The sequence below is a fragment of the Eulemur rufifrons genome, chromosome 7 (assembly GCF_041146395.1).
Source record: "Eulemur rufifrons isolate Redbay chromosome 7, OSU_ERuf_1, whole genome shotgun sequence".
NCBI lineage: Eukaryota > Metazoa > Chordata > Mammalia > Primates > Lemuridae > Eulemur > Eulemur rufifrons.
The window spans coordinates 167,480,991-167,500,501 of NC_090989.1; the positions used below are offsets into that span (position 1 = coordinate 167,480,991).

At 38.1% G+C, this 19,511-nt stretch overlaps 1 protein-coding gene across 4 annotated transcripts in view; it reads left to right on the forward strand.

Annotated features, from left to right (window-relative positions):
- The window catches only part of PTPRG (protein tyrosine phosphatase receptor type G), a 668,714-nt gene that overhangs the window by 616,711 nt on the left and 32,492 nt on the right, over window positions 1-19,511 (forward strand). For all 4 annotated transcript variants that reach the window (XM_069476009.1, XM_069476010.1, XM_069476012.1 and 1 more), the window contains 2 exons: window positions 7,205-7,296; window positions 14,500-14,596. In XM_069476009.1, the coding sequence (XP_069332110.1) occupies window positions 7,205-7,296; window positions 14,500-14,596 (189 nt within the window). The remainder of the gene's footprint in view (window positions 1-7,204; window positions 7,297-14,499; window positions 14,597-19,511) is intronic.

Consider the following 19,511-nt stretch of genomic DNA (forward strand, 5'->3'; position numbering starts at 1 on the left):
GATTCTGCTGTGGTTAAAATTCATAAACAAACAGCTCTTATCATTAAATCCCAAAGCATAAGTGGAATCAGTAAGTTACACTGACTCTTGAAAAGTATTATAAAATAGGCAAGCAATTAAGGAAAGCTGCTAACTTTTTGATACTTATCCCTTGGAGACAGCAGTTTATAGGACTTATTGAAGAACTTGAATTATTGATTTTTGTAATTCTAACTGAAATTTAGTATCTTCAGTATGTTCTTGTGGTTTAATATAGAAAAGACAGTCTTTTAAGAGAGATTTTTTTTTCTTTTTCCTGGTCTCACCTACACTTAAAGAAAATATGGACATGCTAGAGACTGGTGGCTGAGGTTAGATATGTTAGAACTCATAATACAAGAGCATTTATCTAGCAAGAGTGAAGTGCTTTTGAGGTTGGTTTCCGATCCCTGTAAAAATGAAATCAGTTCTTCTTCTTCTTTTTTTTTTTTTTTTGTTTTGAGACAGGGTCTTCCACTGTAGCCTCAAACTCCTGAGGTCAAGCAATCTTCCTGCCTCAGCCTCCGAAGTAGCTAGGACCACAGCCACACACCACTAGGCCTGGCTAATTTAAAAAAAATTTTTTTGTAAAGATGGATCTCATTATGTTGCATGGGCTGTTCTCAAACTCCTGGTCTCAAGCAATCCTCCCAAGATGCTGGGATTTCAGGCGTGAGCCACCACGCCCAGCCAACATCAGTTCTTTTATCAGGAAGATTTTTGAAGTGTAGTGCCTGTTCCATGTATGATGTATGAGAAAGCGGGGGGAGGGTAAGTTAAACTGACATGCAAAATGAAAGGGGCTTTGACTCTTAATATTTTTTACTAATGTTGTTCCACGGTTATTGGTTTCTTACTGTTCCTGTGTGAGTTTGAAGCATAATTGAATGCAGTAACCCTGGTGTCAGTCCCTTCATATGCTTTCTATCTTCTAAGATACTGAAGTGGTCACAGAATTCTATCTTTAAGATCCACGTTATTCTTAACATTGACAAGTACTTTTAAAAATCCGGTAACCTTGGGATATTCTTTTGAAACAACAAACTCAATACTTTTGTTGCAGTTATTAATGAAGCACTACAAACGTATGTCATCTACAAATTATGTTCACTGTATTGTACTACTTATTCTTTTAGACTTTCATTTACAGAAACTTTTTAAAATCAGGAACTTAGCTAATGAAATTAACCTGTTTATAGAGCATATTGAAAGAGCTTTCCAAATGTACAAATTGTCAAACACAAATGTCCTTACAAATGCTTTTCTCTAGAAATTAGAAAATCTAACTTTCTAATAAAAGCATTACAAAACAAAATGTTGCTGCTAACCACTAGCTTAGAAATCAAAAATGATTCATGCCTTTCCAGCAGTTAAAATACATCTTAATAATTTGAAGGTCACCGGCTTCAGCAGGGTGCCAGAATATAAAGGCGTTTTAAACGTGCAGTTTAAAACCCTTGGGATTAAACCAACCTTGTTGGCATATTTTATTTATACAGAGATTATCTCCAAAGGAGATTCATTGGTCTTTTGACTATAATGAAGCCCTTTCTTTATTGACTTCATTGTGTTGTAAATGAAAAGAGATTTCTTTTTATGGCAGGAAATAAAATGTTCCAATCTCCACAACACTCCTTGCATCCTAAGAGTCTGATTTAGACAAAAATCTATTTGTTGTGTCCTAACTCAGGAACTACAATCTTGATAATGTTCTTTTATTCCATATTTGCTTTATCTTCCTAAGTTGAAACAGAGGTATTACCAAGCACTAAGAGAGGCCTGAACTTGGCCTCTGGGAGGCTGAGAGCGCAGACAGGAGAGGAGCCGAGTTCCAGAAATTGAGGTCTGTCCACCAGAGGTGTGGTTAACGGGACTGATAATAGCCCAGTCATGGGGACTGGAGGCAGGGGCCAAGGGTAGGAGAGCAGGAAAGGTCTGAGCAGCACTGATTTGAGCCAAGTACTACGATGGCGCTTTTGTGTTCTCCCTGCCCAGGGAGATTGGTTGGAATTTGGGATAGGGTTGAGAGATCTGCTAAGGGTTAAGTGAATTTTACAGGGATTGTTCACAGAGCCAGTGACTTAAGGACCTCTGGAATCTTAACAGTATTAGCATTTATATGCCTACACACTTCCAGAGGAAGCAAGAAGGGATCTTTTCTTAAACAGACCATAATCCAGTCAGCCCCAGCAGCTAAGCATCTTGACAGGAAGGTAAATGCTGTGACATTTTATTTACCAGGCATCAAGGTGACCAGTCGTCCAAGGTGAATTTTCCAGGTAACTGAAGCTTACCCTTAAAGGCAAAGCATTTCGTTTCAGTCTTTTTTCATTAGAACATTTCTTTCAAATGTACGGTCTGGGCGGGGGGGTAATACAACATGGAAGAACCAAGGCTTTGGCGTTAGCCTGGCCCTGTCACTTGATAATGACAGTGGGCCTTGGGCGAGCTCCTTGGTCTCTTAGCCAGAGTTTCCTCATCTATAAAATGGGAGTGATCACAGTCCCCAGATCATAGGGCCGTGTGTGTAAATCAAATAGCACCCAACAGGAAACCATAATTGTGAAATATTTACTAAAATGCCAAGTAGGCTTTCAAGTACTTATGTTATCTTATTTACTTTTCATAACACTATGAATTGGGTAGTATTATTCCCATTTTACAGATGAGGAAAGGGACTCACAGAGACATGAAGTCACACAGTCTGGCTCCGGCTTTTCCATTCATACCTTTGCCTCTTGGTGCCTGAGACACCGGACGCATTCCATCAGTATCGCTGATGGAAAGGACAGCTACCCAGTTGTACTGAGTTACAGGCTAATAGGCCCTACCACTGAGCAGTGTGCCAAGGCTGGGCCCTCTGAGCGGCTCCTTCCTGTGCTGTGTGTTCAGGGACAGCCTTGGCTGCTGATTTTTCCTTTCTAATATGAAACCAAAAATTGCAGAAAAGAAAGCTAACTTTTTCTCTAGGCTGGGTGCAGTGGCTCACGCCTGTAATCCTAGCACTCTGGGAAGCCGAGGCAGGAAAATTGCTTGAGCTCAGGAGTTCGAGACTAGCCTGAGCAAGAGCAAGACCCCGTCTCTGCTAAAAATAGAAAAAATTAGCCAGTCGACTAAAAATAGAAACAAACAAAAGTAGCCAGGCATGGTGGCTCGCCCCTGTAGTCTCAGCTACTCGGGAGGCTGAGGCAGGAAGATCGCTTGAGCCCAGGAGTTTGAGGTTGCTGTGAGCTAGGCTGACACCATGGCACTCACTCTAGCCCAGGCAACAAAGTGAGACTGTCTCAAAAAAAAAAAAAAAAAGAAAAGAAAAGAAAGAAAGCTAACTTTTTCTCTTTTTATTATCTCTGTTATTCCTTGAGATTAAGAGAAAGCAAATTTAGCATATACGAGTAAGTTAGAAGCCTAAAGTGTTGGTGATTTCCCTCTAATAGTTCTGAAGATGGAAGTACAACAGAGACATAACTGTAGATTTTGGAAACAGCTTTTCTATATGTTCAAATGCACTGTTCTTTATTTCCTATACTATTACATTTGAGGTCAACATTATCTTAGCTTTGGTGCTTCCTTCTCAGTAGAAGTTTCTATCATCAGTTCACCCTCTTCTAATGCTCTGCTTTTGGTACCTGCAAACCACAGACTAATTTCAAGCTTCATGAGAAGTGGTACATAAGGAAGGTTCTTTGTGGATTGACCGAAATAAAAAGCATCTTACACAGTTTAATTCTAACCACAAAAAGCTAAAATCTTGGAACTAAACATAAGTAATAATATTTAATAACAATAAGCCTACTCTTCAAATACTGATTTGTAGTTGATTATACTGAATATCTTATAATGCGGTGATTTAGTGATAATGGTAGTGGTCTTATTTTTGGCTAATTTAAACTTTTGGTATTTGAAATTCTTTAAGTAAAAATATTGATACAAAATTATAAAGTAATATTTTATCAGATTAACCAAGATATTCTGTTTAACTCCTTGTTCTTCCTTGAAATGGTGGTGCTTTAAGAATGAAGACAAACAGTGTATCACACTACACAGGAACACAGGCTTTGGGTTTGATAGACCTGAGTCCAAATCTCAGCTCTGCCACTTAACTAATTGTGTCTTTTTGGACAAGTTCCCTCTCTTTCCTTATGTGTGTTGTGATAACATGTTCCCTTCACCTGGTTCTTCACCTGGTAAAGATAAATGTATGAAAAGCATTAAGCCCAATCCGTGGCAACCAGTAAGGACTTAATAATATTCATCTCTTCTCCAACACAAATGTTGCCCTTGATTAGAGACCATCTCCTAATATCTGGCTGAGTACTAGGTTTTCAGAAAATGCTTCATCCAGTGGCTTCTCGTTCTATCTCTGAGAGCAATCTTTACCTTTGGTCTGCAGCCAGCTTCGTCTGCGGTTCTGAACATGTTTTCTCAACTGTAAGATGGGTATGAAAATAGTACCTATCTCTTAGAGTGTATATTAATATATGTAAAGTACATAGAAAGTGCCTGGCCTACTTAGTGCTGCTAATATTTTCTGCAGTCTTTAATGAAACTCAGATGTTTAGGTGGAGATAACATCTTATGGATGGCTATCTTCTTAAAACACATAACATCTTTCCAGATAAAAACTGAGCAGATCGGTTCTCTGATGCTGTCCTAATTGCTTGGCCTTCTGCTAGTTACATTAATTTTATAACTCTCTGGTTTATGTTGAGAGAATTTAATAGAAAAACTGTGGAGAGGAAAACAATTAGGACTTCTAATTAGTCATGGACTTATATTCATCTTAATATAGAGAAAAAAGGATGTATGAACCCCCGGCTATTTATCTTAATTGAAAGGCAAATAATGCGTTATCTGGGTAGCTGACAGTGGTGGGCACAGCATGCATCTCTATGTATATCTGCCTGTCTGGTAGTTTTATGATGCTGTCTGTGGTGCCTGGAAACCCAGAGGGTGTGGTTACGTTTCCTTGGATAAAAGATGCAAATTAGAGAGACCAGTGAGTCATATATTTCCATGATTATCATACTGAGCTCTGCTAGATTTTTGCTGCATCTAGCCATGGGGGTAGCAGGCATACTGATTTCTGGGCATGTGTGACATTAGCTTGGCTATTACAGTTGAGCAATTTGCAGGAAAAAATAATAAATTGTTAACCTGAAAGCATTTCTTTTAATGATTTAAGGTAGGCTATGGCCTTTCAAATGCAGCAGTTTTTACCTTGCAGAATAAAACAGCTCTAAAGCTGATATGCTTTTTCTTACTTCTAACTAGAGTCCATGTCCTTAATCATGGCTAAGTTTCCTGGGAATCTAAAATTCTAAACTACCTAAATTATCATTATGGAATTACTGTTGCTCTTTACCTATGACACTATTAAGTATGTTACTCCACCATTGAAAACCGTTGTATCTTTCCTTTCCACATAAATAGAAGAGAACTACTGTAGTCTAAGGTGTTCTAAGGTGTTTGTACTGTTTGTTTCTCATTTTGCCTCTTGTTTGAAATTGAGTTTATCCTTGGGTTAATCTTTTAGAGACTCTCCAACTTTGTACATCTTAACCCTTTTCTCAGTTTATCCTGAGATTATTTCATGGCCATTGATCATTATTGTAGAATTTGCTTACTTCTGAACCTTTTAAGTGAAGTGATCAGATAATTTTGGAAATTTTTCTTGAACTGTGCATTCTGCTAAATATTCTGGAGAAACATTTTGGCTCTGCTTACTCTGTTAATGCTGGTTACATCATGGGAGCTATAGATTTCTTGGGCATGCAAAATGATTGCATATTCATGAACATCTTCAATTCTGAAATATTTGTAAATAACTTGGCAATTTTTTTTCATAAGGTTGCCTATTAAAATGATTAGGACTTTAATTGTTCACACAGAAAGAATTTGTGCTTACAGAGCATCACCAATTTGATAAGTAACATTTCTATGCTAAGCAACTTGGATTATGAACATATAAGTCACCTTCCTTAAACAAAGTATAAGAGATGCTATTTTCCGCTTAAGAATGATTCAAGTTTGAAAATGTCAATAGATGCAAAAAGCCACCCTAGAGCTTTGCTCTCTCGAAAGAAAGAAGAGAAGGAATGACATAGTCAATGTTAACTGTCACCAGATGAAGAGAAATCAGATTGTCAGGCCTGGATCTATAAAATTCTTGCCAAAGTAGGACCTCATTTACACATACAGATCTTCATACCCTTTGCTAAGAAAAGCATCTGTGGCAGTTTAGATGTTTGTGCGTTTGCCAAAGATCTTTCACTCTGAATAAAGTAAATGTCATGTCTGTTGTTTATCTCAAATTCAGCAGAGTATTTTTAAAAGGAAATATTTGCGGGGGAGGGTTGAGAGAGAAGGGAGGAAGGAGGTTGGGGAGCTCCAGTTAGTTGGGTGTGGCTGTTTTACAGAGGTACTCAAGTTATCAGACAAGATCTGGATAAATAGGCTTAAAAGTGTACTTTGGGCTCATGAACTGAAAGTGTCCTTTTGAAGTGACAACACTACAGTAAATTGGAATGTGGAGTCTTCCTGAATCTGTACCTAGTCTGTCAACACCAAAAAAAATCCAGTTAATTCAGTCAAACTGATTATTTGGCATCCTGTAGACACAGCTGTCTTGAGCTAAAATTTTGAACACTTAAAGATAGATGGCATTGTACCCGGAGCCAGCTGGTACAATGGCATCTATCTGTAATTGTGTATAAAAGATTGCTTAGACTTCTACAAGATTGGAAATAGAACTTAATTGCTCCAAGTCCAACCCGACCCCATTGAATAGCAATTTTCTAAAAAGCAAAAACAAAAAAAAAAACCAGGTTGTGATAAAATTTCTTGGCAAATAGGTACCTTTGATAAATTCAGACTGCAAAGAGTATGATGTGGTAATCTAACTATGTAAATTGCCATGAATATAAAAAGTAAAGGGAATTCTCTATGTACCTTTTTTCAAAACCATATTTAACCTGGCTTATAGACATTCAAAGTCATAATGAGATCCTAATGTAAAGTAAATCCTGAGACTTTTCTTCATGACATCTATTTCAGGTGATACAATTAATTATATCATTCTTTGCAAAAAATCAAATATTTGTCTTAGATAAGTGTGATTTGCTTTATCAGTGTCATTTGTTTTATGGAAGTATTCTATGTGACGTTGAATATCATTTTATTCCCCCAGATGACATGGAAGCCATTCCTGTCAAACAGTTTGTTAAACACATCGGTGAGCTCTATTCTAATAACCAGCATGGGTTCTCTGAGGATTTTGAGGTAGGTTTCAAAACTGGAAATTAATTTCCAGAAAACCCTTACTTTACAGAGATTTTTGTAAACTTGAACTGAATTTATTCGAAGTATAACAAAACAATAACTGTGGGAAGTAGAGATCGTTTTTCTTTTCACTTGTAATTTTAGTAAAATGCAAAAGATTTCTATGATCTGAAGGGAAACCCGAGTATCACTTGTAATTTTAACTGGCATTCCTTTCCCAGTAAAATTAGGTGAAAGTGAGTTGGTTGTACTTGTCCTGAACACAGACTTAGTGGTTGAAAAGAGGCAAACTGGCAAGGATTGTTTTTCAGATTCTTTCTTCATCTTAATTCTAACCAGGAACAAGAGTCATAATGCAAAGCTTCCTAATTCCATGTCTTCTCTGCGATGCACGTGGTGTAGTGGAGACAGCAGGTTTGAAACTCGATGCTGGCTCCACCGGTAGTGAGCTTTGTAATCGCTGGGCCAATCCCTTCATCTCTGGTCCCCAGTTTCCCCATTTAAAAAATGGCACTAACGTTATCCACATCCTAAAGTTGTTGGAAAAAAAATAAATGATTAACATCATTGAAAGTGCTGGGTTAATTGTTAAGAACCAAGCAAAGGTTGACTGCTGTTGTTTTCATTATTATTAATCCTTGGAGAGAAGACATGGGTTAACACAGCCTTCTGATTTTAAGAACTGGTGTGTAGGAAACAAGGTAGAGAGCGGCACGCACCACCCTGCCAACTCTGGGTGCCGTGCCAGTTCAGCAGTGACAGGGTGTCAATGAGGAGCTATTAAACAGACTGCCCTTTTCTTCACTGAGGCGCTTAACTAAGGCACATCTCTGGCAGCAAGAGTTGTGCCGAGGAGGCCAAGTTTTCATGGCAGCTCAGCTGTCTTCTAGCTTTGTGGATAAGTGGGTTCCTTTCTCTGTCTCAATTCTACTTTAAAATGGAAATGATGATGATGATGATGATGATGCTAGCCTGCCCACCTCTTAACAAAATTGGTTATGGGGCTCAAATGAAGTAATGGAAGGTAAGCACTTTGGGATCGTGTAGGAGTTATACAGCTGGAAGGTACAATTATCTTACATGAACAATGAGAAATAAAAAGAGAACTATAAGCCCCTGTCTCTATGCAAATTTGGAATCCCCAAAGGCTATTATAAAGGCAATTATATTGACAACTTGTTTTAAATTAACTCTTTCTCTTAGTTTTTTGTTAGTTTTTGTTGGGCTTTTTTTTGTTTTTTTGTTTCTTTAGCAAAGCAAAAGCAAAGGTGATAGAAAGAACCTCTGATTTATTCTGCAAAGTCATATGTTTTTATGGAGCAAACTAAAGCATGTCAAGTATTTAATGCCGCTATTAGATGCTCACCAAGAAAAGGTGCCTATTCAACTACAAAGAACATGGTTTAAGTCAAACATTTTGTATTCATGAGGACAGCAAATGTGTGTGGTGTTAAAGTGATTTAGTTCAATTGACTGTTGGCTGGATGACTGAGCAAGAATATTGAAGCATTTAACAATGTTGATGGTATTCAGGACAAACATTTATCCTCTAGAGAGCAGAATTTGATCAGGATGATCAAATGCAACTCCGGTTTCTCAATTATTTATGATTTGAGACCCCAGTGCTATTCATCACAGCTGGTTTTGACACCATTTAATTATTCAAAATAACCAGCTACACCTCAGTAAACTTGATCTGACTTAAAATGGGCTTTGCTGCATCAAAATCATGCCTGTTAACAAATCCTGGGCATCTGTACCCTGTTTCTATCCTTAAAAAAAAAGAAAGAAAAGAAATACAGTGGCTAAAAGCTTTAGTCGCCTACATTGAACTTTCCAGTTTAAGTATCATTAGCTGATAGTTATGGGAGTGGACTAGGGGAGGGCAGGCAGGAAGGAGGCATTGTTCCACTGTTGCCATGTCACAATCTTTCCTGGTTTGAAAGGTTTAAAATCAGAGCTATTCAGAATAGGAAGAATATCCTTTCTTCTGAAACAAACAGCAAAGCAGCAACATAAAGGGGAGAAGAAGGTAGTAGAAAAGCTCACCAATACACTCTCACCTTACAAGTAAGTGAAAATTTTAAGTATTTTAGAATAGTAATGCTCCTCTTTTGGTAACTCTGCTAAAAGGGAAAACTGGTAATAGGCTACATGAGAAACTATTAAGGCTATTTTATAAACAGAAGTAATAACAGGCTATATAAGAGTGAGCAGAAAGAGAGATTTTGTAATTAAAAAAAAAAACTGTACTATGATAAGAGAGTTAAAGTAATCTCAACCCCAGATTTCCTGACCCATTTATAAGACACAATGATGGCCAGCATTTACCTAGCACTGCACATGGATTATTTTACCCCTTCCTCAGAACTCCCCTATGAGGTAGGTGCTTTCTTATTGTCCCTATTTTACAGATGAGAGACCTTTAGTCATGAGAAAATGGAGGCATTGGGTGGCTGAGTTTTGAAATAGCAGCAGTAGGGTCTACGACTAGGGCTATCTGACTCCAAGCCACACAGTTAACCTTGATGCCATCCAGACTCTTCATTAATGTCCCATATGGAGCTGAAGTCAGAAGCAGAAATAACTCAGATTGCCAGACTGTTTAAAACTGATCAAGCAGCTGTGCCTTGGCAAAAAAGAGAAAGGCGGGGAGCAGCTAAAATTAGGAGCCCCCACTAAGAGTACCAGGTGCCCATTACATGATCTTTATGGTCTAGAGCCTTCTCCAGTAGCTGAGAATCTGACTTATAAAAATCTTACCCAACATCTGAATAGAGGCCTAAAATTAGTCAAAGTGTTAAGATTATAGAGAAATACCACGTAAAAGTTGGTATTTGGCCATTAATAGAAGATAAAACAATTCCTTTAATAGCTACTAAGTACCTACCATTCTCTGGCCATAATATACGGTGAAAGATGAATTAGACACAGAGTCCTTACCCTCAAAAGACTTCAGTCTGAAGGGTGAAGGAGAGACCAGAGTGTATGCAAATAAAGTAGAAAATGGGACAAAGCAAAATCAGTACTGTAATGCTGGTACAAAGTTCTGAAGAAGTGCAGAAAAGAAAAGCTCCTGTGAATTTCCATTGATAATTGCAGCAAAAGTTCTATTTACCCATCTTGTTTAAAAGTCTTGGAAGTAAAAAATTTTTGGTAAAGCTATCATAGTTTCGGAACTTAGCTGCTTGAGGAATGAGAAAAACGACTCACTGGTAATTTTGAGTCTTTGTCTAGAAGTGATGTGGAAGCTAACTTTTTGTCCTTGTCAGATGAATTTTGGAGGCTGTGAAAAGCTGGTGACGACATACCTCTAGCAGATTTTGCAGTCACTGGGAATAACATCAATCCTTGTCTCCCGATAGCGTTCCCTTGCCTACCTGAGCTAACTCCAACCTCACTGTCCTTCCCGGGGAAGGGTTTCCAGAGTGGCAGTATTCAGAGATTGACAGCCTCTTCCACAGCCCCCACAATCATAATGCAGAAAGCTTCCAAAGGTGCAGCGCTAGCGTACTCTTTCAAAAGGAGGGAGCTCCAAAGATCAAAAGAATTAATAGGCAATGGTTGGGAGAATGAAAAGTTGAAAGGCTGAGTGCAGAGATGAGGCCAGAGGTCCACAGCCTCTTGACAAGGTCCTCTGGGGGATCTCCTCTATTCCAATTAACCAGCTGAGCTAAATTTGGGCTGGGTGTTCATCAGAAATCAAGAGAACAAAGCTTTGTCCACCTGAGCCCACGCTCTGAAGGGACCATTGGCCACAATCGCTTTAAGTAATGAAAGGAGGCTTCCAGGGTTGCTGATGACATAGAATGAGGGAGTCCTGGTCAGGGGTACAATGCTGTGCAAAGACTGTTGCCTGCAAGAGGACAGAAAATGACCCTTTAGACTTTCCTGAGCCTTTGTGACAAAATGCCTGTTTGGGTCTTAACTATTTTAAAGAAAAATATTTTTAAACCATTTTTATGAAGAAAATCATAGGGAGAAAAAAATGAGCCAAATTTCACAAACCGTGCATGAAAAATGATTCTTTGTTAAAAACCAGCTGCAGGATGAGATAGGTGCTGTGTTGTACCCTCCAGTGCTGGGTTGCTTTTCGGGATGGGAAAGGCAGTCATTTAAGGCAAAGATATGTGGATTTGGATAGGGGAAGAGAACAGACAGTCTCAGCGAGGTAAATGGCAATGAAGCAAAGAGCAGGAAATCATATGGTCTTTTCAAAGGGCATGGAATTAAAACTGTCTGGGATTGGGAAGGGAGTTGGTGGAAAAGAGGATGGGACCTTGAAAGCCCGCTAAGGAATTTGGAATCTCTCCAGAGGTTTCTGAGTAAGGGAAAAACAAAGTCAACACAACATTTGGGGAAAATCAGTCTGGCAGCAGTTTGTAGCCTGGGCAAGAGGGGGTAGAAGCAGGAAGATACAGCGTAACCAGCACCTGTCAGGGGGCAGCTGTGTGTCCGACGTTACACAAGCACTGGGCTACAGTCATAACCTAAACCTATCAGTGTTCTGCACAACAGTCCCCTGAACGTGATTGTGGGCTGCCTGAACTTGGACACTAAGCATGTTAGACCTACTTGCTCTAATACTTGGTGACCAGGTCCAAAATATTTTCTTCTCAGCTTGCTTTGTGGAACTGAGTAATCTGAAAGATTTCTAGATGTGTTTTTGTTGAATTATTTTTTTGAAGTGGGCCACAGAATGGTAGGACAGTTGGCCTTCAAGCGCTCTTTAGGCAGCTTCTCACATCAACACCGCCATGCAGGGGGTAATTTGGCTTGTCATCTCCCAAGAATTCTGGGTATATCAAATTTTAGTGTTTTTCTTTGTTCAGTTTTTGATTTTTATTTTAAACCTCCTGTTTTCCTTTGGCCCTCTCCTGTGGCTGTATGCCTAGTATTATTATTATTCAGAATATTCATTTTCAGAATTCCAGCTTTGTTATACAGACAGTAAAATACAAACAAGCTTAAATCTTAAACTATTTATCAGAGTAGGAAACTTTACTATACATACTCCATCGGCCAGTGTCACTTTAAAAGGTTTTAACACCTATTAAAATCACATTAACTTTGAAATGCTAGTTCTGATGGAGAAAAGCCACTCCAGGATCAGATGATATTATCAGCATCTAAATGAGCCAAGCAGTATGGCAAGGAATTACAGACGACATTATTATCTACAAGACAAAATCAGAAGGCCTCAGGCAAACCCCATGGGTTTTTATAAAATCAGATTTAACATTATTTATGACTATTCTTTGTTTTGTGTCATTCACATAATTGGAAAAGTGAAATAGAGGCAACAGATCAGACCAGGGGTTTTAGATAACAAAGAGTTTGATTGGCCATATTGAATGACTGCTTTAAACAATGCGGACAGCTGCTCCCAAGCAGTCGTGGTCAATTGCATTACATTATAATAGAGGCCCAACCTTAGTCCATAGTGAGGGTAGTCAGATCCACACAACAGGAAAAGAAAAATCAATAATGCGAATCTCAGACTAATATACTAAAAGCTACAATCTCTCAGCATAAAATACCTAAACAGTGCTGCCCTGAAGAGGTACATGCCAAACATATGGCCTTCAAAACCAGGAAACAAAAGGATGTCAACGTGTTTCAGAACCATTTCCAAAAGTTTTGTGCCCTTGAAATTGTCCAAAAGAACATGTCCTCAGGCTTTTAAGGCAATTCCAAAAGGCAGGTCCTAATATTCCAAGATTGGCTAGCATTGCTTATGTTCTTGTAGATGCTAACCTGTCAGAATGATTCATTTGTGACCATACTATTATCTCATTTTAGAGAATAAAGCCAAAGGCAGCCTTAAGGCTCCTTAAAGCAGTGTTTTCCAAACCACAAGTTATAAAGTATTTTATAATACATCAGGAAATATCAGAGTTTATCACATTTAGTTAGAAAAGGAAATGGGTAAGAATTGTCATGAAACTCACTTTCCCCAAAGAGGTGGGTTCGATTAATGCCTGTGGGGCTTTTTGTTTTTAAATGGACAGCTAGGAAGTCCTACAACTATGAAAAATTCAATATACAGCATCCAAGGATTGGAGAGTCAGTGAATATAGTTTCTTTGAACAGATAGAAATCCTTTGTCTCTACACCTTATATTCTTTGATTACAATGAGTTAGTTCCTCCTTAGAGAGAAGGGGACTCCTCACTGGGAAGTACTTTGTAAATATAAAAGACAACCAGTTCCTTGTTTTCATTATGCTTAATGTAAATGCTGTGGAAAACATCCATAATTGCTATGCAACTCCTTTGTGGAAAAAAATCTGCATGTTCCTAAACTCTGCTACATCTGTTACATGTAAAACATTTCTCCTGATAATTTTGTGTTACTTTGCTCCTGCTCTTTGTAGCAGCTGTGCACTGCTAATGACTTCCCTTATTAGTTAGCTCTAGTACTGTCTTGGATTTGAAGCATATAGTGTAGAAAAATTTGGCATTTCAGCAACCTTGTATTAGGCTAACGGATGATGTTTATATCCATGGTCAAGGTGATGGAAGACAGTTGCTCTGCCACTGCTATTTTTCTAAAGAAGGATAATTTAAATAAAATCAGCGTTCACAAATGCTTTGTGATGGTCATACATATCTGAGCTAGATATGATAATTAGCTGGGCTGTATGTTAGTGTCATTGGAGGAACGAGTCTTTATAGTCAATTTGCAGTCTCATGGTTATAAAAATGAGGCTATAAAGCCTATAAGCATATTGCAAATCATGTGGAGACTATAGTTCTTGGAAATTCCTGTTCCTCTTTTAAGACTCAGGTGAATTGTCATCGCCTGTCTAAAGCCTTCCTCTGTTCCTCTATGCTCCCATCACAGTTTTTTCCGGCCTCTTTTCTATTGATCACATTTGACTGGCATTATCTTTTTGAATGTTTTTCTCACCCACAGACCTGTGATGTATTCAAAAACAGATACTATTTTACATCCCAATGCCTAGGTCAAAATCTGGAATAAAGTAGATGATTGATGAATTAGTAAAGAATGAAATCTTTATACCTTCTTCACATTCTTCCTATGCTTGTTATGAATATGTCGGTAATTATATCTGACGTTGGGTTTGGGGAGGTAATGGTGGCTGGGGCTAGCGAGTGAGTAACTACTTTATTCCTTTGGACAGATAGAGTGTTCCTTTCTTTCTAAACTGTGTCTAAAATCTCACTGTTTTCTTCACTAGGAAGTCCAGCGCTGTACCGCTGATATGAACATCACTGCAGAACATTCCAATCATCCAGAAAACAAGCACAAAAACAGATATATCAACATTTTAGCATGTGAGTAATAAACTTTAAACTGTCTTCAACTGCGAGGAAATTAAATTTTCATGCTGAGTATAAGCTGAAAGCCAAGCAATCAGAAGCAGGATGCCAAGAATGATAGTTGTAAGCTAACCTCTCATTAGCCCATCTTCAGCAGTGTGTAAGAAGAAGTGGGGACATTTTCTTCCCCCCAGTCTTGCATTAGGCTGTCAGATCTGAGAGCTTAATAAGGCGACTGGAAGAAAATGTTTTGAGCTTCACTGTTTTCACATAAAATGTGGGAGCCACAGTTTGAATGTCACTTGGCTATCTTGATATTGGTTTTAACCTGTGCAGGCCAACTCTTTTTAATACAAATGGAAATATTGGGAATTAAATCGAGTAAGCTGAATTTTACAGCAGTCTTTTCTTTTTTTTATTTCAGCATATTCCAGGGGTACAAATGTTTAGGTTACATATATTGCCTTTGCCCTAACCGAGTCAGAGAGTCAAGCATGTCCATCCCCGAGACGGTGCACACCACACCCATTAGGTGTGAAAACATCCAACCTCTCCTTCCCCTCCCACCTGCCCAGCAGCCGATGAATGTTATTACTATTATGTGCACTTAAGTATTGATCAGTTAGTACAAATTTGATGGTGAGTACATGTGTGCTTATTTTTCCATTCTTGTGATACTTCACTCAGAAGAATGGTCTCCGGTCCCATCCAGATTAATATAAGAGGTATTAGTTCACCATTTTTTTAATGGCCGAGTAATACTCCATGGTATACATATACCACATTTTATTAATCTGCTCATGTATTGATGGACATGTGGGTGATTTCCACATCTTTGCCATTGTGAATTGTGCTGCTGTGAACATTCTAGTGCAGATGTCTTTTTTATACCATGTCTTTTTTTCCTTTGGGTAGATGCCCAGTACTGGGATTGCTGGATCACATGGTAACTAGCTCTCCTTATAGTTCTTGGAGGCATCTCCATATTACTTTCCATAGCGGTTGCACTAGTTTGCAGTCCCACCAGCAGTGCATGAGTGTTCCTATCTCTCCAACTCCACGCCAACATTTATTGTTTGGGGACTTTTTGATAAAGGCCATTCTCACTGGAGAAAGTAATATCTCATTGTGGTATTTGCATTTCCCTGAGGTGAACATTTTTTCTTATTTCTTGGCCATTACTTTATCTTCCTTTGAAAAGTTCCTGTTCATGTCCTTTGCCCACTTTTTGATGGGGTTGTTTGATTTTTTTCTTGCTGATTTTTCTGAGTTCTACATAGATTCTAGTTATCAGCTCTTTATCAGATGTGAATATTTTGTCCCATTCTGTAGGTTGTCTGTTTACTCTCGTGATAGTTTCTTTGACTGTGCAGACGCTTTTTAATTTGATCAGCTCCCATTTATTAATTTTTGTTGATTGCCTCTGGGGTCTTCATAAATTCTTTGGCTAGGCCAATATCTGTAAGAGGTTTTCCAACATTTTCCTCCAGAATTCTTGTAGTTTCATGCCTTAGGTTTAAGTCTATTATCCACCGTGAGGTGATTTTTGTGAGAGGTGAAAGGTGCAGATCCTGTTTCAGTCTTCTACATGTGGCTATCCAATTTTCTCAGCACCATTTATTGAATAAGGATTCTTTTCCCTGGTGTATGTTTGTCTGCTTTGTCAAAGATTAGATGGTTATCTGAGGATGGTTTGATATGTGAGGATGGTTCTCAGTTCTGTTCCATTGGTCTATGTGTCTGTTCTTGTGCCAGTACCATGCTGTTTTAGTTACTATAGCCTTGTACTATAGCTTGAAGTCTGGTAAACGGATGCCTCCCCATTTATTCTTTTGGCTTAAGGTTGCTTTTGCTATACGGGGCCTTTTCTGGTTCCATACAAAGTGTAGATTTATTTTTTCTAGATCTGTGAAAAATGATGTTGGTATTTTGATAGGAATCACATTGAATCTGTAGATCACTTTGGGTAGCACAGACATTTTAACACTGTTGATTCTGCCGACCCATGAACATGGTATGCTTTTCCACCTGTTTACATCCTCTGCTATTTCCTCTATAGCAGTCTTTTCTAAGATGAAGTAATTGGTCTCTACCTTAAGTGATGAGCCTCTAGGCCCTCTGGCCCATGTGCTTAGCCCTGTCCAACATATTTCCAGGGTCAGGAGTATCCTGGAGGTTAGGAACTCAAACAAATAGGCATTCTTCATACAGAGCCTCAAGGAATACCCTAGGAGCACAAGCTACTTTTGTGGCTAGATGGCCACATTTCATGGACATGTGGGGCTTGAGTCACTGGCAGATAATAACTATATGTTTTGATATTAAGGGCCAGGGCACAGATACTATAATTAATATACCTTATGATAAAGACCACATAAGACAGAATTTTATATAATAGTATATTTAAATTGGATCACCTATAATTTGAACAGTACTATATATAGTTTTTTTAATAAAGCTTTAGTAATATATAATTCACATACCTTATAAAATTCATCCATTTAAAGTGTACAATTCAGCAGGTTTCAGTATATTCAGAATTGTACAGTCATCACCACAATCTAATCTTGGAACATTTTTACCACTCCAAAAGAAAACCTATACCATTAGCTGGCCCTCCCAATTCTTCCTTTTCCCCAGCCCTAAGAAACTGTTTATCTGCTTTCTCTGTGGATTTGCATATTCTGGACATTTCATATAAATGGAATCATATAGTATGTGGCCTTTTGTGTCTGGCTTCTTTCCATTTAGCATGTTTTCAGGATTCATCTATGTTGTACCATGTATCAGCACTTCTTTCCTTTTTAGGGATGAATAATACTCTATTGTATGGATATACAATATTTATTCATTCAGCATTGATGGATATTTGGGTTTCTTCTACTTTTTTGCTATTATGAATAATGCTGCTATGCACTCATATACAAGCCTTTATATAGACGTATATTTTCAAGTCTACCTAGGAGTAGAATTGCTAGATTATATGGTAACTCAGTTTAACAATGAGGAACTACCAAACTGTTTTCCAAAGCAGCTGTTCCATTTTACCACCAGCAATATATGAATGATCCCATGTCTCCACATCCTCACCAACACTTGTTATTTTGGTTTTTTGATAATAGCTATCCTAATGGGTGTGAATGGGGTATGTCATTATAGTTTTGGTTTGCATTTCCTTCATGGTTAGTGATGTTGAACATCTTTTCATGTGTTTATTGGCCATTTGTATATCTTCTTTGGAGAAATGTCTCTTTAGACCCTTTACCCATTTTTTTTTTTTAACTGGATTACTTTTGTCTTTTTACTGTTGGGTTTTAAGAGTTCTTTATATATTCTGAATATAGATCCCTTAACAGATATATAGTTTGCAAATACTTTCTCCCATTCTGTGTGTGCCTTTTCACTTTCTTAACGGTGTCCTTTGAAGCACAAATTTTTTAAATTTTGGTGAAATCCAATTTATTTTTTTCTTTTGTTGCCTGTATTTTTGCTGTCATATCTAAGGAACCATTGCCTAATCTAAGATCATGAAGGGTTTATACCTGTTTTTGGAGTTTTATGGTTTTAGCTCTTATATTTAGGTCTTGGATCCATTTTGAGTTAATTTTTATATATAATAAGAGGTAGCAGTCCAACTACATTCTTAAGTATGTGGATATCCAGTTGTCCTATCCTAGTACCATTTGTTGAATTACCTTAGCATCCTTATTGAAAATCAGCTGACCGTAAGTGTAATGGTTTATTTCTGGACTCTCAATTCTATTCTACTGATCTATATGTCTAGCCTTATGCCAGTACTGCACTGTCTTGATTACTGATTGTGTAGTTTTGTAATAAGTTCAGAAATTGGGAACTGTAATTGTCCTGGCTGTTCTTCCAACAGTGGTTTATAGTCTGCATTGTACAAGTGTTGTGCTTCTTTTGTTAAATTTATTCCTAAGTATTTTATTCTTTCTGATGCTATTGTAAATAGAATTGTTTACTTAATTTTATTTTTGGATTGCTCGTTGCTAGTGTATATAAATACAATTGATTTTTGTATATTGATCTTATATCCTACAACCTTGCTGAACGCATTTATTCTCACAGTTATTTCTTGTGGATTCTTTCAGATTTCTATATACAACAAGATCATATCATCTACAAATAGTTTTACTTCTTCCAAATAAAGTTTGAAAAGAATTCCCAAGTTATTTTTGAATAGGACTATTTGTTACACTTATCTAAGAGAATAAAGAGGAGGTAAAAAAGAGAATGAGGGGCCAACTAAAATATATAGAAAAAATTAGCCGGGCATGGTGGCGCATGCCTGTAGTCCCAGCTACTCGGGAGGCTGAGGCAGGAGGATCGCTTGAGCCCAGGAGTTTGAGGTTGCTGTGAGCTAGGCTGACGCCACGGCACTCACTCTAGCCTGGGCAACAGAGCGAGACTCTGTCTCAAAAAAAAAAAGAGAGAGAGAACGAGGAAGAAAGAGTCCAACTATTGTTTTCTCCCATTTTTTGGCCAACTCAGTCAATGCTCACTGTACTGTGACTGTGAGAATTTGTCTATCCATATACCTCCTTTCTAACCAGACAAATCAGGCAGGGATATATTTATACCTGTGCCTTACATACATCACACATACCATTCTCCCTACCATAGCCACCTTTACTTCAAATGACCTCACTGCCTTGGCTAAAATTACGTGGCCAAGGAGGAGAAAGTGAAAGCAACTTCTGTGTGATGTGCCCAAGGGTCACGGTATTTTTGCTAGAAACCCATCATCTCTGGTTAAATGTTATACATTCACAAGGTCAGAGAGTCGGGTTTTAGTGATCTCTTAGCAACTCAGATTCTGGGCACATCATGCACCTTCATCTACCCCTATATTAAAGCCTTTATAAAGGAAAAAATAGCATAGAAATGTCATGCAAACAAGTAAAATCAG